The sequence below is a fragment of the Panthera leo genome, chromosome B2, assembly GCF_018350215.1.
Source record: "Panthera leo isolate Ple1 chromosome B2, P.leo_Ple1_pat1.1, whole genome shotgun sequence".
Classification (NCBI taxonomy): Eukaryota; Metazoa; Chordata; class Mammalia; order Carnivora; family Felidae; genus Panthera; species Panthera leo.
The window spans coordinates 112,000,202-112,028,059 of NC_056683.1; the positions used below are offsets into that span (position 1 = coordinate 112,000,202).

General features: G+C 39.3%; 1 protein-coding gene across 1 annotated transcript in view; it reads left to right on the top strand.

Moving 5' to 3' along the window:
* Positions 1 to 1,196: 1,196 nt before the first annotated feature.
* The window catches only part of RNF217 (ring finger protein 217), a 121,793-nt gene continuing 95,131 nt past the window's right edge, over positions 1,197 to 27,858 (top strand). Inside the window, exon 1 of the mRNA XM_042939748.1 lies at positions 1,197 to 2,066. Coding sequence (XP_042795682.1) covers positions 1,197 to 2,066 — 870 coding nt within the window. The remainder of the gene's footprint in view (positions 2,067 to 27,858) is intronic.

Below are 27,858 nucleotides of genomic sequence, written 5' to 3' on the forward strand. Positions count from 1 at the left end.
CCCATCAATGAGCCAGTTTATTAATTAGGCCAGGCCATTTTACTACCTTGTGCTACCTAGTCTGGAATATTTAAAGGGTTAAGAAAAAGTTCGTAAGAGAACACTGAAGAGGAGGAAAGAGGGATAATGCTTAAATCAGTTATTTGTCAGCTCTCATAAGGATTCCAGTTGGAGGAGTAGGTTAAAAGCACTTTTGGCTTCCTTGTGGGTTTCAAAGATCTTTCCGACCTCCACAGACAGAAAGCAGAGTTAGTGCATGCAGCATTTTGAACGAATAATCCCTAGCGTTATTTCTCTGAACTCCCTCTTTGGAGGATTTCGAATTGGACGGGCCCAAGAGAAACCAAAACCCTAAGTAGCCAGTGTTCTCTGGTTTCTGCTCTGAGTATATGGTGATTCCGTAGGAAGTTCTATCTCCTGCGTAGCCCGAAGGGCAGCCTGCCTGCTTGTTGAGGCCGAGTGTGAACTCTGGCCGCGAGAGAGCATCTCGGCGCTTAGATCACACCCACTCGGGGTGTGCGTGTGAGTGAGCGCGCGGGTGCCTGCGCGTGTGTGTACGTGTGGGGAGGTGTGCGCCAGAAGGGTGGGGTGCGGGGCAGCGAGGAGGGCTCTAGGTGAAGCCGGAGCAGAGGGAGGTCGCCCGCGCTGGCCTCTCCCCCAGGGGCCGCGGCGGCTCGCTCGCGCTCCCGCTGCACCTCCCGGGGCGCGCCGCGGCGGCGCCACAGGCCCCTGGACGCTCCGACCACCGCCCTCCCGCCGCCCGTCCCGCGCGGCCCGGAGCGGGGACCCGCGATGGCGCGGCACTGACGGCCGCCTCCCCCCCACCCCCACCCCCACCCCCGGACCCTCTGCCCCGCCCGGGGGCTCGCGGGGGCCCCGGGGCACCGCCCCGACCTGCATGAGGGGCGGGCGCGCCCGCGCCCGGAGCGAGCGGCCCTCAGCGCCCCCGAGGCGGTCCCCGGCCGCGCAGGAGGACGAGGAGGAGGAGCGGCGGAGCGGGCCGGGCTCCCTGCCTGCCGCGGCCCGGGAGCACGGGCTCCCCGGAGGGAGCTCGGGGCGTCCCAGCCCCGGAGGAGGGACCCGGAAGCAGAAGCGGAGCCGCGAGTCGAGCCGAGCCGCTGCCCCCGCTGCCCGCCGGCGCCGGGTGGGGGTCCCGGCGGCTGGATGGGCAGCGGCGGCGCGGGCCGCGGGCGGCGATGGGCGAGGAGCAGAGCACGGTGAGCGGCGGCGGGCCGCAGGAGGCGCGGGCCCCCGCCGGCGGCGCCACGGGCCACCCCGAGCCCCCGAGGCCGCGGGGGGACAGCGCCGGGGCGCCGGGGCCGCGCGCCGCCTCCGCCGAGCCGAGCGGCGGTGGCTGCGGAAGCGACTCGGGCTGCGTGGACACCAGCGCCCCGGAGCCCGCGGGGAGCCGGGGGGGCCCGGACGGGAGGAAGAGCCGAGCGCCGGGGCAGCCCGCGGGACTGGCACTTACCGGGCCCCTCAACCCCCAGACTTTGCAGCAGCAGCTGGAAGAGGAGGAGGAAGCAGGGGGCCGAGACGAGGGAGGGCATGAACAGCAGGACGTGCCCCTGGGCGAAGAGCCGGAGCCCAGGACCCGCGTCGGGGCGGCGGACGAACTGGTCTTGGACGTGCTGGGTCAGCGGCGCCCAATCCCCGCCAAGAGACAAGTCTTCTGCTCCGTGTTCTGCGTGGAGAACGACCTGCCCGAGGCCCCCACCGCGGAGCAGCCCTCGCCACCCGCATCTTCACCTCGGGCTCCGCCGGTGACGAACGTTCCCAGCACCCCCACCTCCTTCCCCAGCCCCCGGCTGTCCCTCCCGACGGACCCCTTGTCCCCCGACGGCGGCAGCATCGAGCTGGAGTTCTACCTGGCGCCCGAGCCATTCTCCGTGCCCAGCCTGTTGGGAGCTCCACCCTACTCTGACCTGGGTGGGGTAGGGGATCCCTATGTGCCCCTCATGGTGCTGATGTGCCGGGTGTGCCTGGAAGACAAGCCCATCAAGCCCTTGCCCTGCTGCAAGAAGGCCGTGTGCGAGGAGTGCCTCAAAGTCTACCTGAGCTCCCAGGTAACTCTACCCCCACTCTGTCCCCTCTTGTGTTCAGGCCCCTGGCGACGCGGTCCTCCACCAGCTCGCCAACTCCGGGTTCACAGGAAGAGGTGATGAGACAATTCTACCAACGACCTCTGTCAGTTTCTCACATCTCAGTTGTTGTCGGTGTAATTATTATTTAAGTGTGTTTGACCTCACGGCTAACTTGACTGGAATTTAACTCTGCAGGAGCTTCAGGCTTTAAGTTGGCAACCGTGGAGGGAACAGGCTACAGTGAATTGTCCTCTGCTTATTTCTTTTACTAAATTGCAAGCCAGAGCTCGCTCAAAAAGGAGGACAATGAAAGTGCCTCATAGGCCTAGTATCCCCGAAACGAACAAATAGTGGGCACAAAACACTGTAAGTATGTATTAAGTTGGTGAAGAGAAGGGTTGGAATTGTTGGAATTAGTATTTCAGGTCCATGATGCCTGAATTTTAAATTGTGCTCCATTTATGTATTCCAGAAAAGTTTTATTTATTTTTTCATTCATTTGTTCATTCATTCATTCATTTATTCATTCCTTGGCCCATGCCTACTTAGCATTTTTCTTATTCCACAGTAAAGTTGAAGTACTTTTCCTCACTGAAGTTTTATGCCAGCACAGTACTTTATTTCTTTAAGAGGGAACAAAACAGACCAAAACAAAGGAAAGCGAGGCTAAGAGGCTTAACAAAACAAGCAGTGGTGAAACTTTCTTCCTCGGCTCCTTATTTGAAAGCTTGTTTTTTTTCTTGGAAAGCTTAAGCGTGCAATAGACCAGCTTCCCTTCACTGATGGTGAATGAGTTCTTCAGTAGTTTTCAAGCTGTTATGTTTCTGCCAGTGTTTTGCACAATCTGGAATGCCCTTTGATCCCATGTCTGATTGTCCTAGGCCTATTCATCTTTCAAAACCCTTGGCTGTTCAGGTGCCAACTCTTTTTGGGAAGCCTTTCCTCACCTTCCGGGCCGCTGCTTATATACTTTCAAAATACTTCTGTGTGCCTTGCAGGCACTGAAGTTCCTTATGTGTCTGTTTGTTTTGCCAGACTGTATGGGCAATGTCTTGTAGTCCTTGTGTTTGATAGTTTTATGCTGAGTCCCTTTCCAGTAATAGTGTTTAATAACATTGGCTGAAGTGAACTGAACAGGATTCCACACAGTGTGGTTCCTGTGTGTTTTGTGGCTAATCCATGCTGGTGTCTAGACTGAAAGTGTGTACTGTGCCCAACCGAAAAATGCAAAGGGAAACTTAAACAGAATGGAATGTTACACAAACAGTAAGTTAGCCAAGATGGTTGAGATTATCCAAACGCCTGCAAGAGACTGATGTCTCTTTTATGCTGTATCCACAAACAGATACTTAAAACAGGAGGAATGTCTGCTCTCATGTGGTAGTTTCTATGACATCATCGGCAAACAGATATTGGTGCCATCCATGTGAGATCCCTGTGGTGGGATTCAGACATTCCCCAAATATGGGCCCTGCTCCAAGGGAGTCACTGTGAGAGCAGATGTGTATGCAAGAGCAATACACGGTAGCATATAATGAGATGTAAACAGAGTAACAATACCAGGTATACTTAAAGGCTGGATACAGATGCTGTGGGTTTAGAAGTTCAAGGAGGGTAGCTGGTGTGGGTTGAGGTATTCTGCATTAGTTTGATTTTCTTAAGGTGGGCCCTTTTCCCAAAGCATGCATATATATATATATATATATATATACACACACACACACACACACACACACACACACACACATATAAATCTCCATAAGTTTGTTGTGGGCAGTCAATATTTTGATCTGTAATGGAGAAGAGAAGGAATGGGGAGTGGAAGGGTGGCAGGGTGAGTGCAGTGTCATTATAATACACAAACACTAGAAACTTCTCTCAAGTGACATAGTATCTGAAACTTGTTTGCAGTAATTATGGGTGTTATGTATGTCCCTGATTTTCTTCCAAAGCATTGGACAGACCTTTCAGTAAAGAAAGCCTACTTTATTAAAATATTAAACAGGAAAAATGAGTCCCGCAGGCCAGGCAAGCTTCTACCCCAGGGCTTTTGCATTTGTTGTTCCTTTTGCCTGGAATAGCCCCCTAGATACCATTCCCTTTGCTTGCCTACTCCTCTCACTCCTCTCTTTCAGATCTGTATGCAAATGCCATCCAAATGGCCTTCACTGACCACTCTTTTTCAAGTTTAGCCTCACCCCACTCTCTTATACTTATGTAATTTGTTTCCACGAAGACAGGAATTGTGACATGATGTGTTCACTGCTGTGTCTTTAGCACCTAGAATGCTGTTGGACATATGGTAGAGGCTCAGCTAATAGTTACCAAATTTTTGAAGAGCTGAGTGACCAAGAGAGGATGAGATTACCCCCAGCAACCATTGCCAGAAAGTGGTATTCTACTTGCGTGCTAAATTCTACTGTGAGCTTCAAGTTAAAGGCAAAAGATAAAGTCTTAAAGCAGACAAAAATAACAGGTTTACTAAGTTTGCTATGAAAGTTAGAATTAAAGATTTTTTAGATGAACTTTTAGCTTCTATGAAAATGGAATTTTTTCCCAATTGGATAAAAATACATACAGGCTTGTGGTTGTAATATTTCTGGTCTGTGTTAATTCTAAGGTCACTTCTATTCAAAGGGTCTATGTTTCCATGTCACTTAACCTCTCTATGCCTTAATTTCCTCATCAATGAAATAGAATTGCAGACCGTGACCTGTAATGACATGCCAGTTCTGAAGCAAAACCAAATCAAACTGCAGAGTTATTTTGTTGCCTTACTGAGCTAGATCAAAAGGGCACACTGAGTGCTTTCTTTCTCATTTTATAAGCTTTCATGGGTTTGACAGACTAAAATCGGTTAAACCGAATTTGCAGGGCTCTTAAGACCTTTTAAAATAAAATGATGCATTTGAAATAAAAAGTTATTAGTGATATTTTTCACTTGTTTTTGAGTTTGTGTCAAATAGTGCATTATTTGACATCACTTAAGAAAATAAAGGTGATTTTCTATTAAGCATTTTATACACACATTAAAAATACATACTAAATGTGAGTTGGAATATTGCCTGGTTAAATTAATGTTCTTCTAAAAAGGGAGGCTGAGTTCTTTGAAAGAAGGTATGAACTTGGAAGGTGGGAACAAGGATTTTTAGATGGTAAGTCTTATTTCCATTAATGCCCTGGACTGCATGTGTAATGAAGGCGGATGAGTAGTTGTGGTCATTATTTCAGTACAGAGAAAGCAGATTGGGCCATGACTTAAATACCTGCATACTGTGCTTTCTAAATAATAGTTTTATTTCTTGAAACATAATATTCTTCTCCAGTCATCACCATGACTGGGGCTGCGGGGAGCCCCTCTTAGTGGAATGACTTTACAGTTCAGTGTGTACCACCCAATTTTCAATTGCCATGGTGAAGGGTTGAACTGATAAATTATAATCTTTGCCACTGCATAGGTGTTGGCTTAAGGGCTGTAGAACACATGACAGATACAGTGGAAGTTACACTAGTGTATGTTGCCTGGGTCCGTAAGTCGTTGATACATACATTTTAGAAGCATTTCCCAGTGACCTATGTATGCATGTCTGACCATGGCTAAAGCACACAGTCCGGGGATGTCTGCAGGTCACTGAGCCATTGTAAATGTTAACCTCCTCAGCTGGTTTGGCCTCTACCACATCTTCCTAGGAGGCAAGATTGTTGCCTTCTTTTGTTTCAGAGAACGATATTGCACTTATTTCAGAAATCCTCCGTTGATATCTTTCCTTCATGGTTTTGGTTTCAGACAGTAAAATTTATTATAATATGAATTGTTACTATTTAGCTCTTTAGATAAAGAGAACATTGGGTATGCTAAGGACTGTCTAAAGGTAACAGCTGTTGTGGCTTTCATCACTCTGCTTCAAAGAGCTCCCAACTGGCAGGTGCATGTGAGTTGGAATGTACACACCTGTCAGATGAGTATTAATAGAGACAAGCAACATATTTCTTCTACAGATTGTGAACAAAGCAGCTGTTAGATGGTGATGTCTTAAAATGACAGTCTACTATAGTCACCCTAGAATTGGTGACCTAAGGGTGACATCTTATGTATCCTATTATTAAACTCTGAGTCACGCAGACTTGTATGGGTACAAGTGTAACCTACTTTTTTCCCTTTAAATCTTAAACCAACCTGTGTATTTTTAGAAGCTAATGTGTTCAATGTGGAGTTTGAACACAGCCATCTTCGCACAGGTGAATTTTTGGATCCTGTCATGCCAGGTGTGATTTTGATAGTCCTGAAAATGTGAAGAATAATGAGACTGGGATACATTTCATTTCTCTGCAGGTTTGAAAAGTGAGAGTGAAGGAATATGTAAACTTATTATTTTGTGCCCAGAATTTGCATGTGTGCGCTCACACGTGTATTTGAAGGGTGCGATAACATTTGCTTTCACACCTTACTGACTCATGCCCTTATTTCTCTCTTCTGCCTCTTTAATAATATGTCTCTAATAATTTCTTCATATCTCCTTCATAATCTCTTTTTTCTTTTACCTTTCAAAATCTGATTTTAACGGACATTTGATTTCTGTGGACGAAATACCCTGTTGAGGGCTGAGGTCTGAACCAGCAGAACCTTGTCCGTGTGTTGCCTGGGTGTTTCCCTTCCGTCTCTTCCAGCTGTCTAGAGATGAGGCTACGAAGAAAAACCCGGCATTGTGCTCCACTGCCTAAGAGATCTCAAATAACATGACAAGTAGTACTATTTATCCAAGGCGTCAATTGTAACCTTTAGAGTGGTGATTTTCTTTCCTTCTAGAGCAGAGCTCAGCTTTTATACTGGAAGGCTCTTCCTTACTCCCCTTTTTTTTTAATGTTTATTTATTCTTGAGGGAGAGAGAGAGAGAGAGAGTGCAAGCAGGGGAGGGCAGAGAGAGGGGGGAGCCACAGAAACCAAAGCAGGCTCCAGGCTCTGAGCTATCAGCACAGACCCCAATGTGGGACTTGAACCCTGAGATCATGACCTGAGCCGAAGTCGGATGCTTAACTGACTGAGCCACCCAGACGCCCCTGGCTCTTCCTTATTCCTGATGTGAGAGAGAGAGAAAGAAGAGCCTTAGAACTTAAACTCCCAGCCTTTTGTTAAGAGATTGTAATGGGCACTGTAGACAGACACCTGAGTGGTAGTTTCTTATAATTAATGTATTCATTTATTACTGAATCATTTACGCATTTAACAAACATCTATTTGGGTACCTGTAGGCCAAGTACCATGAGATACTCTATAAATGTATTAAATTCCCTCAAGGAGCCATCTCAGAGCCTTGTGTGCAGTATTTTTTCTCAGCTTTATCTGGGGATATAAATAAGCTTTTAAGTTGCCAGTCAACTGTGGATCTCTTTCTCTTCTTACTTTTTGGGAGGATTTTGTTTTATTTTCATTTTTATTTTATCTTATTATTATTTTTATTTTAGAGAGAGAGCATGAGTGGGGGTGGGGGCAAAGGGAGAGAGGGAGAATCCCAAGCAGGCTCCATGCTCAGCACAGAGCCTGACACAGGGCTTGATCCCACAGCCCTGCAATCATGACCTGAGCTGAAGTCGAGTCCATACTCCACTGACTGAGCCATCCGGGTGCCCTTGGAAGGATTTTATTAAACCACTTCTGGAGCACCAGCTTACCATTTAGTAAACACGTTACAATTCCACCTGTCGTGTTTAATCCAGAGTAGTAAATCCATCCATTATGTATTTCTTAACACACATATTTCTCAGAGCTCTAATTATTGGAAATAGAATATTATTAAATATCTTACTCCTTTCAAAATATTTATTACCTTTACTTAAAAGAAAACATGCTTTTGCTAAGTTTGTTTTGGATTATTCTTTACGATATGGCAAATATTTAAAGTTATAAAATTTCAAAAATTTGTTTATTTTGTTCATATTCACTTTGTCAGAAGAGTTTCATATGATCAACTAAATGAACCTTCCCAAATCAAATTGTGTCTTAAAATAAGAAATTCAGTGCCTATAGAAAAATAATTTCTGAAGTACGCCATGCTCTTTCAACTTTCTCAGTATTATTTGTCCCATCAATTTTGGGGTAATTACACTTGTATGGTTAAGTTTCCACAAATAATAAGAGCAACCATTTATTGAACATCTATATTTTAAGCACTTCTTACATATTTTATTATTGAATTTTAATTCATTTATATATTAAATACCTATTACATGCCAGTCACTATTGTAGGTGTTGGGGATTCAGAGAACTAAAGTAGATAAAATCCCTCCTTCATGGAGTTTATATCCTAAGCCAGAGGGGATAGACTATAAGATAAATAATTAGTATCATTTAGTATATTAGGGGATAATAAAGGCTATGAAGAAAGAGACAAGAGAAGGGTGATAATAGTGAGGAAGAGGTCGTTCGTATATTTACAATCGAGGGGGGTAGTTGTCAGGGAGGGTTTTTCAAGGTGATCATTGAGTAGAGATCTTCACGACAGCAATAAGGGAATAAACCATGAGGATATTTAAGGAAATAATAAGTATAAAGTTCCAGAGACCAGTACTTGCTTGGGGTGTTCCAGGACGGTGAAGGGATCCATGTGGCTGAAGCATAAGGAGTGAGATGGGGAGCGATAAGAAGAAAACAGCGGGAATGAGAAAGCTGGTCGGAGAGGGCTTTAGGACCATAGAGAATTTGCATTTCCTCTGAGTGAGATAGGAGGCTGTAAGAAGATTTTGAGATAACCAGATATAACTTAACTTTAAAAGAGATTTACTGTGGCTCTTTGTGGAGAATGTTATACTATAGGAATCAAGAATGCAAATTAAAAGATCAGAAGACTATGGCAGTAGTCCAGAGGAGAGATGGTGTAGTGCAGACTAGGGTCGTAAAGGTGAATGTGAGTTGAGCTGGTTGAATTTTGAATATATCGTGAAAATGGAGCTGACAGAATTTGCTGATGATGGGGTGTGGGATGAGAGAAAAAGAACCAAAGATGACATAGGTTTTGAGCCCAAGCAATGAGAAGAATGGGGTTGCCATTTAATAAGATGAGGAATAGTGCAAGAGGACTAGGTGTAGGGAGAATCAGGAGTTCGTGCTAAGTTTGAAAAGCTGTTTAGACATTCATGAAAGGGTGTTGAGTAGGCAGCTGGTGTCTGGCATTCAGAAAAGAGATATGAACAAAAGATGTACATTTGAACATTCTGGACATGTAGATGGTATTTAAAGCCATGAGACTAGATGGGGCCATCTGGGGAGTGATAGTAGATAGAGAAGGACAGTGTCTAGGTACACCAAAGTTTACTAATATGGGACCTGGGACATGTGAAGGAACCAGGAAGGATCTAAAATGGTGTGGGCCAGTTACGCAAGAAGAAAACCAAGGTGGAATGGTTACCCAGAAGCAAACCAAGATGGTATTTTATTTTATTTTATTTTTTAATGTTTATTTATTTTTGAGAGAGAGAGAGAGAGAGAGACAGAGCGTGATGGGGAGGAGCAGAGAGAGGGAGACACAGAATCCGAAGCAGGCTCCAGGCTCTGAGCTGTCAGCACAGAGCCCCACTCGGGGCTTGAATTCATGAACTGTGAGGTCGTGACCTGAGCTGAAGTCAGACGCTTAACCGACTGAGCCACCCAGGCGCCTAGTGTTTTAAAAAGGAAGGAATAATCATCTTTGTCTAATGCTTCTGATAGTTTCAGCAGGATGAGGGTTGAAATTGACCATCAATTTCCTAACAAGGAGGTCTTTTGCAACCATGAATAGTACTGTTTTCATTGGCACTGGTGAGATTGGCTCTCTGATCAGAGTGGGTTTGAGAAAATAGGAACAGCTCCATTTCTGTGCTTCAGGTAGCAGAATGTTGTATGATGAAACTGAAGGTTAGAGAGATAAAATAACTCACTTTAAATCGCATAGCTGAGAAATGGCACAAGTGGGATTTAAATTCATGTCCATTTGGCTCTAAAATCCATAGCCTTTTTACATTGTTTACATTTATTATTTTATTTGTAAACTAAATATATTTGTTTTATTTTTCCTTTAAATTTATATCTGGATTATACAAAATCACAAGCCTTCTAGTTCAAGAAGAAGGAACTCAATTTCATGTTCTGAGGAAGTGGAGGACACTTGCCCAGGTGCAGAGATAGTTTCCTGCCAAACCTAGGCTCATCTCCACGTAAGAAAATCAAGAGAAATTGAGTTCAGAAAAGCTATAATTCAAGTTGCTATCCAGTTTTAATGGCAACATACTTGCCTTTTTCCTTCCTAACTCTCTGGCCATTCATTTTGTTCACCATTTGTGCTTTCTCTTGTGTTACCATCTCTTAATGTTGGTGTCTGCCTGATCCATATCTAACCCCTCTGTTCTCACTGTATGGTATTAGTATTATGTATTAATGGGACCAGCTCATCTACTCCTATGGTTTCAAGTAACACCGATGTGCTCTGGAACTTCCAAATCTCTTTCTCTAGCCGGGATCACTCTTCTCACTTTCAGTACCATATAGCCATCTTTTTCCTGTACCTTTCCACTTGTATGTCCCACCCACCCACAGCCACTTTAAACTTCTCACAACTAAATCTCCCTTTCCTCATCATCCTTTCCACACTGCTGAAGTCTTGCTCCTTCTTTGGGGTTCCCCATTTCCATTAGTTGTACCCAGGTCAGAAACTAGGGAGTCATCATTGAGTGCTTGCTCTCCCTCACCTCTCTCACCTAATTAATCACCAAGTCCTGTCAATTCTACCTCCTAAATATATTGTTATCCTTTTCCCTACTGTTCTCTATTTCTCCTGACATTTCTCTGCTGACGGCTCTACTTTCTGTCCTGGATTCTAACAACAGCTTCCTACTTGGTCCCAGTGCTCCAATCTTGACTGTTTCCAATCTGTTCTCCACACTATAGCCAGAGGGTTTTTTATAAGATGCTCAACTGGCCTTGGTACTCCCCTTCTTAGCCTTTCAGTGTCTGCCTCTTGCTTTTAGAATAGAATCTAAACAAAGTTTACATGGGATCTAACTCCTATTAACCCCTCCCCCTTAAGCCTACACCCATATTAAGCTTCTTTTTGTTCCTTGAACACTCTGTGACTCTCAGTTATGAGCCTTTACTTTTAGTAACCTGAGGTTCTGTCTTAGGGGGATCCACTTTTTTCCTTATTCCCCCAATTCTGTTGGCCTTTCACACTTATTCTTCTAGTCTCAACTTAGACATGTCTTCCATTGGGAATTTTTCTGGGCTCTCTATACCTGGATTACTTACGGTAAGATTGTTACTTCATGGTATTTAAATTGCCCATTTCCTGGGGCACCTGGGTAGTTCAGTCAGTTAAGCGTTCAACTCTTGACTTTGGCTCAGGTCATGATCTCATGGTGAGTTTAAGCCCAGCATTGGGCTCTATGCTAACAGAGCCTGCTTGCGATTCTCCCTCCCTCCCTGTCTCTCTTTTTGTCCCTCTCTCTCTTTTTGTCTCTCTCTCTCTCTCTCTCTCTCTCTCTCAAAATAAATAAATAAACTTAAAGAAAAACTAGTCCTCATCTTTAGATGGATTTAAAATTTAAAAACCTTTAAAAAATTGCTCATTTCCTGCTCTTTGCTTCCTTGAGACTGTAAAGCTTGATGCATGTAGAGACCATCTTTTTTTGCTGATTAATTTCTTAGCTCTTGGCATGTGGGAAGCATGAAATGAATATTTGTGGAGTGGACTTATTTATTTACTCCATAAATAATACGCTAGAGGCTGGTGTTGTCAATACATGAAGTATTGCAGTAGATAGCAAAAATGATATTTTAAAATGAAAATCTCAACATTTCATTATCTTGCTTAAAAACCTTTAAGACCTTCCCATTACTCTCCATAAAGATCCCAGTTCGTGACACCTCTGCTAAGGCTCTGTTCTGCTCATCAGTGCCTTCTCCCTTCCAGCTCTCCTCTCTCCTTCCCTTGTGAATGAATTTCTCCTCATCCTCAGAGCTTAGCCTTCATCAAGTCTCCAGACTGAATCAGTGCTTTTCGAGTCCTTTTCCCTCTGCCACCATTCTGTTTTTATCCCCCTTTGGAATTATATGTGGAAGCGATGATGTGAAGTTTGATTAATTTACTGCCCCCACTATTCTTTAAGCTGCTTTTACAACTAGCACTTAGCACGGAGCCCAGAATAGAGTAGGTGCTCAATAAATATTTGTTAAAAGTTTGAGTGAGTGGTTGAAAGTAACTTATAATACGTTTAGGTTGGCAGAAAAATAAGGTAAATATTTGAACCTGAATTTTTGATATCTTATTCCATGGTATATTTAAATTTTGAGTGCAGTGGAATGCTGTGGCCTGACTCTTTATCCTGACATCCCATCTATCACAAAGGTCCTTCTTTAATTATAAAAACCTATTCCGGTTACTATGTCTCCTGCTTAACAAATTCCTCCTGAACCTAGGGGCTTCAGACAACAGTTTTGTTTTATGACATATGGGTCAGAAATTTGGGAAGGGCTCAGCTGGTCAGTTCACATTTGGGGTTTCTCATGTGGTTCACATGAGTTGTACTTTCAGTTCACTCATGTGGCTAGCAGCTGACCCTGGCCATTGTCAGGGAGCCCAGCCGGGACTGGATGCCAGGAGTGCCTCCACGTGGCTTTGTCAGCCTGGTAGTCTCAGGGCGGCAGGCTTCTCACGTGGAGCCTGGCATCCCCTGAAGCCAGCCTCAAGTGAGCCAGGTGGAGGCTACGTGATCTTTTCTGCACTAACTCTGTAAGTCACTCCGTGTCACTTGGCAAGGCAGTCACAAGCCTGCCCAGCTTCAAGAGGAAAGGACATAGACCCCCCATTTTTCTTGTGCAAGTGTCAAAGAATTTGGGGCCACGTTTGTGAACCACCACACTGCTTCAGACCAAAATAAAAGATGTTGTTAATTTAGGTAGTAAATCTTTTAAACCTGAATTTTAATATTTTTAACTTCATGTCTTATCAATTGTTTCATTAAATATTTCCAACCCCTATCATTATACTGATTAATACATTTTGGTATTGTGTTTTCATGTTTTATTCTGTTTTATTCTTGACTAATTTAATAATAAAGCTTTACTTAGTTTTAAGCAAAACTTACATAGAAGCCATTCTCTTTTAAAATTAAAGATTTTAGATAATCCCATTGTAATGGAAATATCTTAGTATCAGGATCAGCTTATAGTTATTCTGATTATTAACCCCAGTTAAAATTATTCTATATAATGTAATTTCCTTTCCATTATAAAAATTTTAGCTTCAGTAATGGTTAAATTATTATTTAAAAAGTTAAGTATCTTTATGTGTAAAAATAGTTAATATAACATTTTTTATAGATCAGTCATGTCCTATACAGAAATAATATTATTTCTAATAATACTTTAGGATTATTAAATCTAGTTAATCTTTGCTAAATTGGCCCACCGTTGGATATTTATTGTTTATGGTATTCTAGTTTGGGTGATTTTATTATTTGATTAATGTCGTCTAAATTTCCAGTAACATATATATTTTTCTCAGAAACCTCTTCCAGATTAAGGATCTGTGTACCCTGAAACAGAAGGGGCCTTATAGTTTTTATGATGTGCTTTTTTTTTTTTTTTTTTTCCCCTCTCCTCCCTCTGGCTCAGGTAACTAAATTCTGGGCTTATTCATTCATGTGAATGACTAATCCCTTTTTAAATCTTCCTAAGCTATTTTCCTCAGTCATATTCTCTACTGTAAGATTCAGAGGCTAATTATAGGCTACCTAGCAAATTACTTCCCTTTTTGTGGTGTTGATTCTTGCCTTATTTCCTCACATGATTATTGGCCATGCTCAGTGCTCCTGAAGCTCATTAGCTCTGAGTTGTATATGGCAAGTTAAATCACCACAGCCCCTTCCTCTGGTTACCCAACAATTTAAAACAGCAGGTAAAATAAAACAATTGCTCATAATATTTCACCAGCATTTTTTTTCCCTTTGACAATACCATTTTTTTCTGATGTTCCAAGTTTGGTTCATTAGTTTATGTCTTAAGTAGAGCTTTAGGATCAAATCAGAAGTGATTTCGATAAAGCCTGCTCTTGGTGCACTCCTTTTTTGTAAACATCTTGCCTTAGTGATGAAAGTGAATTTCTTCACATAGTTCTGTAGACAGTAGGTTTTGTTTTGTTTTGTTTTTAATTCTCTTGCCAAAGATGCCCATGGTGGGAAATGACAGGTGAAATCCCAAGAGTTCTCATTTAATCCTACTTTTAACTTCAGTGTTTTCTTTTCTTATGTTATCATTTTTCCTCCTCATGGTTGTGAAAATGCACTTTGAAAAGAATAGGCTTCTAAAAATAAAAAAAAAAAAATTCTGTGTCAAATATGTTAGTGCCTTATGTTAAAACTGCACATGCACGTGTGTGTGTGTGTGTGTGTGTGAGTGTGAAGGTCTCAAGATTGTTTATTGATGCATCATAAAAGGATTGTTTACTGATTTTGATTTGCAAAAATCTAAGTATAGTCATTGACAAGTAAATTAATGTATTTCAAGTGTAGTTTGAATCAACCAAAATAGATATCCCTTGGGTTTACCTTTTTTGTTGTTAATTTTTAATGTCATTTTGTGAGTCATTGAGGCTTCATTCTTAAGATGAAGGGAGAGCTTAGAAGGAATGTTTGGGAAAAAACACTTGAAAAAATAGTAATTTTTCCCAATATATATTTTTTAAGATTTCAGGATTTTTGAAAAATACTGTTCTGGTATGTTTTTTTCTTTGTATCTTTTTTTTTTAATTTTTAAAAATGTTTTTATTTATTTGAGAGAGAGACAGAGACAGAGAGACAGCATGAGTGGGGGAAGGGCAGAGAGAGAGAGAGAGAGAGAGAGAGAGAGAGAGAGAGAGGGAGAGACAGAGTCTGAAGCAGGCTCCAGGCTCTGAAAGGTCAGCACAGAGCCTGAAGCCAGGCTCAAACCAGTGAGCTGTGAACCGTGAGATCATAACCTGAGCTGAAGTCTGATGCTTAACCTACTGAGCCACCCAGGTGCCCCACTCCGGTATGTTTTTCCTTTGAACAGTATAGCTACAAACTTTAAAAACTTGGAAAAAGGGGTGCCTCGGTGGCTCAGTCGGTTGAGCATTGGACTTTGGCTCAGGTCATGATCTCATGGTTCATGGGTTCGATCCCTACCTCGGACTTTGCGATGAGAGCAGGGAGCCTTCTTGAGATTCTCTGTCTCCCTGCCTCTCTCTCTGCCCCTGCACCCGCTCCCAAAAATGAATAAACATTAAAATTTTTTTAAAATAAGTAATAAAAACTTGGAAACAGTTTTGCTTTTCCATTTTGCTTAAAAATCAGCCAAATGAATTTTTAAGAGTTTTTAACCCATTTGTTAAAAAATTTATCATTTTCTGATTAGTTGCAGGAATAGTTAATTGCCATTAGGGATGATGGAAATCTATTAGGTGAATTTCAGCACCATCCTTTGTATAATTGGTAGATGAGATTCAAAAATAAGTATAATGATTTAGTTAAGTACATGCAACTATGCACTTTTTTCCTCTCTGTGTCTATGTGAGGTGCTTTTTCATTTATGATACTCATTAAAACAATGTATCAGAATAAATTGAACATAGGCCTTAGAACACCACCAGTATTACCAAATGCTGAATGAAGATCTTTGAAAATAAGGAACAGTTCTAACATATTGCTTTCGTGATTATTAATATTTTTATTAGTTATAAGAGATGTTTTGTATCATTTAATAAAATAAAATTAAGATGCTAAAAAACTCATTAGAACTTTCAGATTATTTTGTTTAAATATCCTTTTGGCTTGTTATAATCTAGATGAATTGGATAGCACCCTGTTGGTTTGCTGAGGGTGCTAATGAGGCCGAAACCAAGCAGTCAGAACCCTCACAGGCTGGTTAATGACATGCTGATCTGCCATAAACCACCTTTAACTCTGCACAGTCATGTCACAAAGTGTCTGCTTCTGAACATAAGACTGTAGCTGAGACAAGACGGAAGAATTACTGTTAATCTCATCACCACTTCTGGAAAAATAATTGAATCACATGTTCCAATAGATAATCAGTGAGTTACAGAGATGTTTCCATAGAGAAGTCTTTTCCACTGGTCAAGAGTGTATTTCACTGCAGTCGGGCTATAAAGATCTGTTCTCTAGCATTCAGTGGGTTTAAAAGAATCAAAGGGGAGTGGAGCTAGAGTACTTTTACTCTATTAAAAATATTTACAGAGCACGGAATTATTTGCTTAGCACTATGCTAATCACTATGAGAAGTAACAATGTATCACCGTAGAGTAGTCTGTGATCTATCCTTGTGTCAAGTTTAGAAATTCAGTAGGTGAAAAATAAGCTCTCAGGAAAAGATTAGGGAATGTTTGTGATTAAATTATGTGATGCTGATTGTTGACTTCAGTGGTTCTATGAAGAGAAGCTGTGTTTATGGGAATAGAAAAAGTTTAAACTTGGCTATTGTTTAAAGAATAGTTTTTGATGGGTGCATTGGGAGAGGAGAAGGAGGGTAGAGGTAGAGCATCTCTCCAAGTAAGGTGGAGTCAGCAAGCACACATATACACTCAGAAACACACTTGTAGAAATAGGGTGTGCAGGCTGTCATGACTAGACAGAGAAGCTCAGATGGATTGTATAGCAAATAAGGTGGAGAGGTGAGATCTGAGTCATGAGAATAAAGACCTCAGCACAGACTTGAGCACCGTAGGCAGAGTCCTGGTGTCCTTATGCTAAGGCATACTGTGTTTCAAGAATAGGGAGCCAAGAGAAGCCAGGTTGGAGGTGGCTCACAGAGCAGGCTAGATCATGTAGCTTTGTGTTGCCTTGCTTTGGAATTGATATATCATTCCAACTGTGATGGGAACTCATTGGACCATTTGGTAGAACTGTGGAGTGACAATTAATGCTTTAAAAACATTCTGGCTTCTATGTGGAGAATGAATTGTGTTTGAAGGTGTGGGATGGCCAAGAAGAGCAGTGGGAGGTGGATTGGGAGGCAGTTGCAATAGTGCAGAGCAAAGACACCAGTGGTTTGGACAAATGTGCAAACACTGGAGATGGTTGTCTCCTGTCCTATCACTTTTCGGAGTTTGCCTTTACAGGGTTTGAGAATGCATTGCTTTGGCACAAGATGTCATGCCAGTCCTTGTAGCCTTTCTGTTCAGAAGCCCTGAGTTGTACAACTCCATGCAGCAGCTACAGTCTTCATCTTTCAAGCAGTATAGGATTAACCTCTGTTCAACTTGATTCCTTCTCCAATTTACCTGTCTGGGGTGCATTTTTTTCATTTAGTTGGTTGCTTTTAATTGTTTGTTCCAAAGACACCATGTAAACAGTCACTGATCAAAAAATACAAAAGTGGAGTGCATGGGTGGCTCAGTCAGTTAAGTGTCCAACTCTTGATCTCAGCTCAGGTCTTGATCTCATGAGTTCAGGCTTCATGTTGGGCTCCACAAGGGGTGTGGATATATGTATCTTTTTAATAGGTGTCCAAAGTTGTTATTTTACTGAATGTTAGAATCAACTTATCAAGGAAATTGATTTATCCCCTGCTGATTTTTTGCACTGTTGTTAATCTTTCATTAGTTTATGCTCAACAGTTTGTTTTCATCATTATTGAAGACAATTAGGAACTCATACCCCACCTTCCCACAGATTACAGAGGTCTTACTGGTCAACCTTCAGTGGTAAGAGGAAGTTAAGAGAATTCTTCCATAATTCCACTTCGTTCTTGTCTGTACTTTTCAAAATTGTTTTGAGTGACTGTCATGTGCTTCTTCAGTCAATTCCCATCTTATTACGCATCCTCATTTCTTCTAATTCTTGTTTTTGTAACAGTGTTCTCTTTTGGTGTCAGTTGCACTTCCTCTACCTTTAATGGGAAAGGCCCTGGGGTCAGGGCTTAACCATGCAGTGGTGGTTTTATTTTGATTGTGGCTGTCCTTTCCTTTGTGTTTAGCAAGAGTACACTGAGAAAGCAACTACTTAAACAAAGATTTGCTCTGTTGATTTTATGCTGAGTAACTGACTTTCCCCTCTGGCTCATACTTTTCATTTGTTTATTTCAGAGCATCCTGAAGTGTTTCCTCTAATGACACTCTATTATTGATCATAAAACCAGGAGTATTTCAGTTGAAGTAATAAAATGTCGATATGATTTTATTTTAAAATCTATGAGAAAACCTCAAGTATTTATCTTTAAAAAAGATTTGATTTGTTTCATATACAGGTTGCCTAAGGTAGTTTAGAAGACTATAAACTCTATACATTTTTTTAAAAAAGAGCAGATGAGTTAGAAGTTGTTTCTTCTTCTTTTCTCCTTTTCCTTATCCTTTTTTTAATGAGAGAAAGAGAAAGTGTAAGCCAGGAGAGGGGCAGAGGGATAGAGAGAAGAGACAGAGAGGGAGAATCTTAAACAGGTTCCATGCTCAGCACAGAGCCCAAGGCACCAACTGAGCCTCCCAAGAGCCCCTAAACGCTATACATTTGTATCATGATGAGTTTGTCAGTTGTTTTTCTGTATAACTCTTACCACTAGAAAAAGTAATTTACGAAACAGTAGTCTTTACTAAATTTAAAATATTTTCAAATTAGGGTGAATAGTCATACTGAGTGGTGTCTAGGAGTGCTTTAATGTTTATAAAACAATTTGAGAAAAAGTAATTTAAAAACTGGACTTTATATTTCATGTTTAGAATATTCAGTAAGTTTATAATGCCTTATTTCAATTCTTTACAAAGAATTTAACTATTCCCTCCACCCTGTATTAATCTGCCTTTCAAGAGTCCACTCATTTCAAACTAAATAGTGTTTTTCTTCTGTAAGTATGAATGAGATTTAATTTTTGGATTTCAACACTAACTTTTTTCTCAGAAGTACTTATTTTATTGAAGGATAGAAGCTAGTTCATAAGGTAATACACATTTTTTCAATGTTTACTCTATACATACTTTAATATTTTCTGTAGCAAAAATGTGGTTGATACCTATTTTATGGAAAAATCCCATAGTCTAAATTCCACCCTCAATCACCCCAAAAAAGTACTCCTGCATTGTATTTTGTATAAATAATGCATTTATGTAATAGTTTATAGCCATTGCCAGGGCACCTGGCTGGCTCAGTTAGAGGAGTGTGTGACTCTTGATCTTGGGCTTGTGAGTCTGAGCCCCATGTTGTGCGCAGAGATCACTTAAAAAAAAATCTTTAATAAAAATAATTTATAACCATTGTCATCTTGTAGACAGTTTACCATTAATAATATATTTACGTATGATGCTATAGTAGATCCTGAAAACAAACAATTGTTTTACTTATGTTACCTACACCCAAAAGCCTTATAAATATTTCCATATGATATGCAAACGCTTGTTTCCCAAGTTACCTTGACTACATCAGTAATCTATTTATACAGAAAAAAATGTCATGAATTGATGACATTATGGTATGTGGAAGTAATTTACTCAGATTCTAATGAGAAGAATGGAAATGGGTTTGTATTACTCAGATGTTATTTTTGAATAAGACTGAAGAACTGTGAAGGGAAGCCATTCATCTTTCCTTGGCTAGCAGGTGCTGTCAGTGAGAACAGGGAAGAAATGATGGAACTATTTAGTGGAAGTTCCACTTTTTAGCGTACTTCGTTTTCAAGGGGAAAAAATGCTTTCAATATATTTCCTGTTCACCACTTCCTCGATCCTCCCACATAGGAGTTCTTTACTTGGTAGTCTTACCAGTTCATAGATTGTCTTCAGAATGGATGTAAATGCCCTAAAATCTTATGCAAAATCCTTTCTCTTGCGAGGAGCTTCGTAACATTTATTGAGTTTTCATTCCACTGCCCAAAAAAGGTTAAGAGCCAGTAACTTTGGAAAGTTTTTATGTCTTGGGAGCTAGAAACAGGCCAGTTCTGGTGATTATTTGCTTTTCATGATAAACAAGGTATTGGGCTAGAGCTCTGAATAGTTTATTTAGTATAGAGAAAAAGGCACAAAACTTAGAAGATTGAGGTAGCAGATGAAATATGGCCAGTATGAATGTAAATCTGGAGCCTGAATAGTGGTTTAGTGGACTTACATCCTACCTTCTCAGTGCTGGAAAGGACCTTGGATATCATCAAATTCAAGACAGACATCAGTGTATCAAATGTGATTCTTTCCAATCACATGTTTATGTGAACAGAGATGACTGGTAAAAAATAGCAATACTGGTCATTCTAGTCCGTTGTTCATGATCACCCTCAATTTGTAAGGGGGGAGGTGCATAATAGTGATCTTCCATCCCTAGTAAAATTAATTAATTAATTTCCTACAGTGCTTTGTGGACCTGTTTCAAATGTAGTGCTTACTTATTGGACCAGTAGAAAGAGTCTTGGAGTTATAAGATTTGAGTTTCAGTTTTTGTCATGTAATAACCATATAACCTTTGGAAAAGACATTTAATGGGTTGGTGTATATGAACCCTTGTACACTGCACAATGTGTTAATATTATGAAGCTAGTGTGAGTTTCATAAAGACAGACTTGCAGACTACAAAGCAAGAGAAAGAATATTGTAGTTCCATTTTTCTCATTCATACTAGTTTTTAAATCCTAAAAAAAAAAATGTTAAATAAAATTTGCCAAATGCATTTTTAGAAGCCACTTTCTGGGGCACCTGGGTGGCTCAGTCAGTTAAACCTCCGACTTCAGATCAGGTCATGATCTTGCGGTTCGTGAGTTCGAGCCCTGTGTCAGGCTCTGTGCTGACAGCTCAGAGCAGGCTCCAGGCTCTGTATCAGATTCTGTATCTCCCTCTCTCTCTGCCCTTCTCCTGCTTGCACTCTGTTTCTCTCTCTCTCTCAAAAATAAATAAACATTTAAAACAATTTTTAAAAGCCACTCTTACATCACAATCAAGGAGAATTTATCTTAGGAATGCTGACATGCTTTATTTAATGTCAACAAATCTATTTCATATTATTTATCATATTAATAGATTGAAGGAGAGAAACCATACAATGATTTTAATAGGTGAAGAAATAGCATTCATTCAAATAAAAAAATAACATGTTTCTTACGCTTTTAAGGGTATATCAAAAACTTATACTAAATATCAAACTCAGTGGTGAAACCTTAGAAGCATTTCCACTAAATTAGAAAAAGGCAATGATTCTCACTACCACTGTTACTGTTTAGCTTTATTGTGGTTACCCTAGCCAATGCAATATGAGAAAGATAGACGTACAGTTTGGAAAAAAAGAGAATAAATAGTTTTTATTTTAGAGGTAAGATTACCTAAGTAGAATATTCAAGAGAATCCAGAGATAAACTATTAGAACCAGAAAGAGAATTTTATAGATTCACTAGCTATAGGAACAGCTCACAGAAATCTTGGTATACTATTCATCAGCCAGAACCAATGAGAAACAGAATTACATTCATACAGATTCCTAGAAGTAAATCTAAAGACATACATGATCTTTCCACAGAAAATATTAATCATTGAAGGAAATAAAAGAAGATCTAAATTAATGGAGAGATTATGTCCCATTGAGTGGGAAGATGAAATGTCATGAAGATGTCAATTTTCCTGATTAACCTACACATTTAATGTATATCAACAGATTTCTGTGTTGAAAATAAAGGTCTGGGATTAGCAAAGAGATTTTGAATAAGTAGGAAGGGAAAATTTGTCCTCTTGAATAATTAAGACATTTTAAAAATAATTGATACTGTAGTATTTTTATAGATATACACAAAAAAATCAGTGGAATAGAAAAAAGACCTAAGAATGAGACCCAGTTGTTAATGGGGACTTGGGACATAATAGAGATTGCCACATAAATCAATGAGGATAGAGTGGACATTTCAGTAAGTGTGCAAGGATGATTGGCTTTCCATGTAAAAATTAAATAAGATTATTTCAATATAGGGAGAAATGAAGCCCAGATATATTAAAGGACTCTGTATAAATCAAAATTTAAATCTATTAGTAGGATAGATTTTCAGATGTCTTTGTAACCTTGGTGTATAAGATTTCTTAGGCAGCACCAAGAAATACAACTCGAAAGGAAAATGGCAGATTTCGTCTTGGTGAAAAATCTCTGAAGGGAGAAAATAATACTTTCAAATAAGGTATAGGACAATTCATATCTTTGGAAAATAGTTTTAGAATATATATGTTATAAAGGATTATTATCCCTCACATATAAAAATTTCTTCAAATCAATGAGGAAAAGATAAACCATTCAATGGAAAAATGGAAAGTTTAATAAATGGCCAATAGCATATACAAAAAAGTTCATACTCATTATTAGGACATATTATGATTCATGCAAGTGAGGGAAACACGAGTTAACAACAAAATGAAATAATATTTCACACTTAAGAGTGGCAAGATTAAAAAGTCTGATGTGGGGCACATCTGGGTGGCTCAGTTGGTTAAGCTTACCACTTTCAGTTTCGGCTCGGGTCATGACCTCACGGTTCATGAGTTCAGGCCCTGCATCAAGCTCTGTGTGCACAGTGTCTAGCTTGCTTGGGATTCTCTCTCTCTCAGTCTCTCTCTCTCTCACTTTCTCTCTTCTCTCTCTCTCTTTCTCTCTCTCTCTGTGCCTCCTCTGTTGCTCTCTGTCTCTTTCAAAATAAATAAATAAACTTAAATTTTTTTTTTAAAACGTCTGATGCAAACCAAGTACTGTTTAGAATATGGAGAAAAGGGGATGTTTTTTCCTTTTCTAGGAACCAGCAGTGCCTGCTGGTTCCTAGAAAAATTTCTGCACATGTGTGAGAGAGATGTAGAAGGCTATGTACTGCAACATTATATGTAATAGGGAAAATTGGAAATGAATTTCCATCATTAGGAAAATGGATGAGTGAACCTTGATATATTTGTAAAGTAAAAGATTCAACTGGACTTCAAATTAATTAACTAAATCTATCTATATCTATATCTGTATATAAACAGAAGTGTGTATATATTATACATACATACATATTTATACATATATATACATATACATATATGTAATTATATACATATATACACGTACACGTGTATATATATGTATATATGTGTGTGTGTGTGTGTGTATATATGTATATATATATATATATATATAGAAAGTATACTGTTAAGTAAAAAATAGCTTTCAGAATTTAAACAGTTTCAAGGCAGTGCAATTTTAAAACATACAGTTTTCAAAGATATGTTGTTAGCATAGCATAAGAAATAAAAGCATAAACCAGATTTATAACAGTGTCTAAGTCTAGGGAAGAAGAGAGAGACAATAAGGAATTATATTTTTATCTGTAATGTTTTTTATATGAAAAATAGGAAGCTGAATGATAAAATGTTAACATTTGCTAATCATGAGTGTTGTGAGCATGTATATGTTACATTAATCTAACTTTTTAGTATGTATTTGATTTTTAGAAAATATTTTTATTTTTTTAACTTCATTTTAAACACACTTATAGTGCCCTTATGGGGCCCACTTACGGTGCCCTTATAGAATCGGGGATAATGAAGGCTACATTCTTCACATCCGTTGTGACAGATAATCTAGATTTATTTTGTAAGTAAACTAGCATTTTTTTTTACTAGATATCACACTTCTACAAAGAGCAGTGTAGCATACTACAATAGAGATGGTTGGCTTAAATTCACCCTCTTAGATCTGTGGCCCTACCACAGTAAACCTCTGTATTAGCCAAAGCTCTAGGGATCTCTCTGGTGGAAGGTATGGATGATAGACCATAATTATTAATCATGTTTTGTTTTTGAGAGAGAGAGACTGCATGCAAGTGAGCTGGGGGAAGAGCAGAGGAGAGGGGAGAGAGAATCCTAAGCTGGCTCTGCATTGATGCAGGGCTTGATTCGATGAACTGATGATCAAGACCTGAGATCCCAAGATCCCAAGATCCCAAGAACTGAGATCATGACTTGAGCTGAAATCAAGAGCCAGACGCTTAACTGACTGAGCCACCCAGGTGCCTCCATCATGTTCTTAATGAAGGCCGTATCTATAGCTCTTCTCTGCCTTTCTTTCATTTTCTTGAAAAATAAACTCTAGATGGGTTACTAAGTTAGAAATGATCATCTCTACTAAAGGAGAAAGTTCAAACTGTATCTTTCGATGTCCCATCCAGGTGCAACTATACCAAGTTGGTATTCTTGACCTTTATTTCTATTTACAAAACCAAAGATCAGTATTTCTATAAATGTTTTCCCTTCTTCTGTGACCTTGTTTTTGATTATTGCCATGTTGGCATTTTTTTTTCACATTGATAAAGATGCCATTTTGTGGTCAGAGGAAGAGGAGGACAACCATCAGGCAAAGCTTCCTTTGATGTTATTTTCAAAAACGGATCTCAAGTATCTTCTGGATTTTTACAAAGATATTATATGCATGGCTTCCGTCATTGATGCCTCTCCCCCTGTTGTCCTCAGCCTTTACTTTAATGTATTTTGGTTATTGCATATCTTTGTCATAATTGGGCCTAATCATTTCATTTAGATTTTTTTTTAAATCTGAATTAAACCGATTTCTCCATTTGTGAAAGAGTTTCTTTGTCTTGCTTACTGAAAACAATTTTCCAACATCAGTTCCTTTTGTCTTCTATATGATGGGTTGGCAAACATTTTTAGTAAAGGGCCAAATAGTAAATATTTTAGGTTTTGCAGGCCAAGAAGCAAAATAAAGCAAATTATGTAAGAACTTAGAAAAAAATAAAAAGCAAATTTGCACATATTTTTATTGAATAAAATGAAACTATAATAATAGATTTTTTTATATTTGCATTATAGATCTATGAAGAATAATAAAATTCTTTTGGGATAAGATTTTGTTTAATTGGGGTTCATAATATTTCCTGTCATCAATATTAATTGCAAATATTCATCTGTTATAGCTGATCTGTATTGAGATTTTACATATTTCGTCTTTAAAATGTCTTTTCACATGGATAAGTATTGCCAAACACTGATATCATCCCTCTAGCATGTATGCATATTCATGATTTGGAAGTCCCTTATAGGATTCTATTAGATTTTTCTCTTGATATTTGTCTTTTAGAATGTCATATTACAAATTAATTACTTCCAGCTTAAGGGTAAGGGGAAGCTCTTCATTTGCATAGTTCCATGCATTTTTAAAAACATCCTCATTGAAATGTATGTCATATGTCATGCAGCACACCTACTTAATGTGTATAATTAAATGCTATTTAGTATCAGGGTTGTGAGACCATTACCACTATCTAATCTTAGGGTATTTTAGTTCTTTCTTAGAAACCCCATACTCATTAGCAGTCACTCTCTGCCCCCTCCTCTCCATGCCCCCTGTCCTAAGAAACTACTAATCTACGTCCTATTTGTATAGAATGCTTATTTACTATAAATAGAATCATACAATATGTGGTCTTTTGTGATTGACTTAAGTGGATTTTGAAATATGGAAATTCCATTGCACTGCATCAAGGTGCAAAAATGGTGTTGGAGTTGTAGTTTGGGTTCAGAAAATATATTTGCCGTAAATTTGTGTGGGAACGGATATCTTCTTGTTTTAATTTTCCACAGTATGAGAAGTTTATAAAGCCATTTGACATTTCTTGTGACTCAAATGTCTGTTGTCAAAATGATTTTGTTGCAGTATAACTTCGGCATATAAGTGCTGTAGTTCCTGTGATTTTAGGTTGAATTTATTAATAAATATAATGTTTTCAGCAAAAGCTAATTTCTAAAGATTGTTAAAGATGTTTCTTTTCATTCAGAAAAATTTCAACCTGACCATGAGCTTGAAAAATTGCAGTTAAAACCTTACCATTAGTAACCCATCAAACTTCTTCTGTGTAGTAAGGCAAGTCAGTATATTCAGCTTCCATTACTGACAGTCACAGAGCCAATCATGATTAAGTCCAAGAAAGTGGATGAATTTCACAGGTGACACAACTGGTTCAATAACATGGTGGATTTGAATATTCTGCTGATAAATAATACAGTGAGTAATCACACCCTTTAAACATTTTAAATCTTCACTAACTTTGTAAGTCTGTCAAACTAATAAGCCTTTTTGTATTCTACACTTACTTTATCACCATCCATTTTAACACATCTTAGCATATCCCACTTCAGGTTGTACTGACTTTGTGTTTCCTGAACATTAAAAAAAAAAAAAAAATCCTTGCCTGTAGTTAAATCATGCAGACTATTCATAAAATCTAATTTTCCTATCACTTCAAACTCAGCATTGAGTCTTCAAGTGACAACAATTAAGCAGTGTAGGTACATCTTTGGACACATAAAAAAACAAAGAAAATGACTTGAAATCATTTGCTTAGGTTTTAAATTGACTACTGATTTTGCTTCTGATTTCTTCAACCTTTGTGAGCAGTGTTCTCACCAAAAGGCTAATGGTCCTAAACAAGGTGGTTTTCTCTAGAAACATAACTTTGGCAGCTGCAATATAACATAATTTAATTAATTGGTAACCAGCTTTCTTTGCTTGTCTAACAAATATGCCATTTGAAAACTTAACTTTGGCTACAGCCATTTTAGTTTTTACATTTTGTGAAGAAATTCTGCTGTGATGGGGCAATTCTGTTTTACATTTTCTAAATTTTCGAATCATCGTTTTCCTCCAAGTTGGGAATATTTTTATGAGTGCTTAGGCTGGTGATGTTGCCATATATATCATATTCTTTTAGAATAGCTGTGGTGTTAGTGCATAACAAAGTGCTTTGTCACCTAATTCAGTAACAAAGTAATCCACACTCATTGTGCTTTCTAAGTATGACATTTGAAGTCCGTTTTATCTTCCTTTGACATACATTGGTAATAAAAAATAAAATGTCACATTACAGCAAATACCTGTGGCACTTAAAATGCTGTCAAGTGATAACTCTGCCACTGTGATTCATAGTGCACTGAGCAGCAGTTGGAATCAATTAAAACGTTACATATGATCTCTTGTCACAACTCAATTCTGCCATGTCAAGCAAAGGCAGCCATAGACAATAAATAAATGATGAGTATGGCTGTGTTCCAATAAATCTTTATTTGTGGACATGGAAATTTGAATTTGATATAAATTTTCCTGTGTTGTGTTATATTATTCTTCTTTTGATACTTTTGATATTCTTTTGATACTTTTTCAATCATTTAGAAATGTAGAAATCACTCTTAGCTCATGAGCTGTATAAAACAGTTACCAGCCCAGATTTGGGGTCAAATAGTTTGCTGAACTCTGTCTTATGTCATTGATTTTTCCCTTTATTGGAACTTTCTAATCAGCCTACAAACTAGCTGTTATTGCTGTTTTCTTTTTATTTATTTATTATTTTCTTAAGGATTTTATTTTTAAGTAATCTCTACACACATTATGGAGCGGGGACTTGCAACCCCAAGATCAAGAGTCGCATGCTCTACCAGCTGAGCCAGCCAGGAGCCCCGTTGCTGTTTTCTTTTTTTAAAAAGGAGGGCAACAAAATAAAGACAAATGAAAACCCTCGTGTGGCCCCATTTTCCCTTGCAGCTAGCATTCTTTTTCTCTTCTCTCAAGTTACAGTCCAATTCTTTGCAAAAGCTTACAATCCTATCCCTTATTTCCCTTCTTTCCATTGTCTCTTGGACACACTCTAATCAAGCTTTCCTTCTACCCCTCCCCTGTAATTGTCTTGTAAAGGTCACCATTGACGTTTTATTGTTTAATCTAATGGTTATTTTATTTGCTCTTACATTACCTGCTCGATTTCTCAACGTATTTGACACAGTCGATC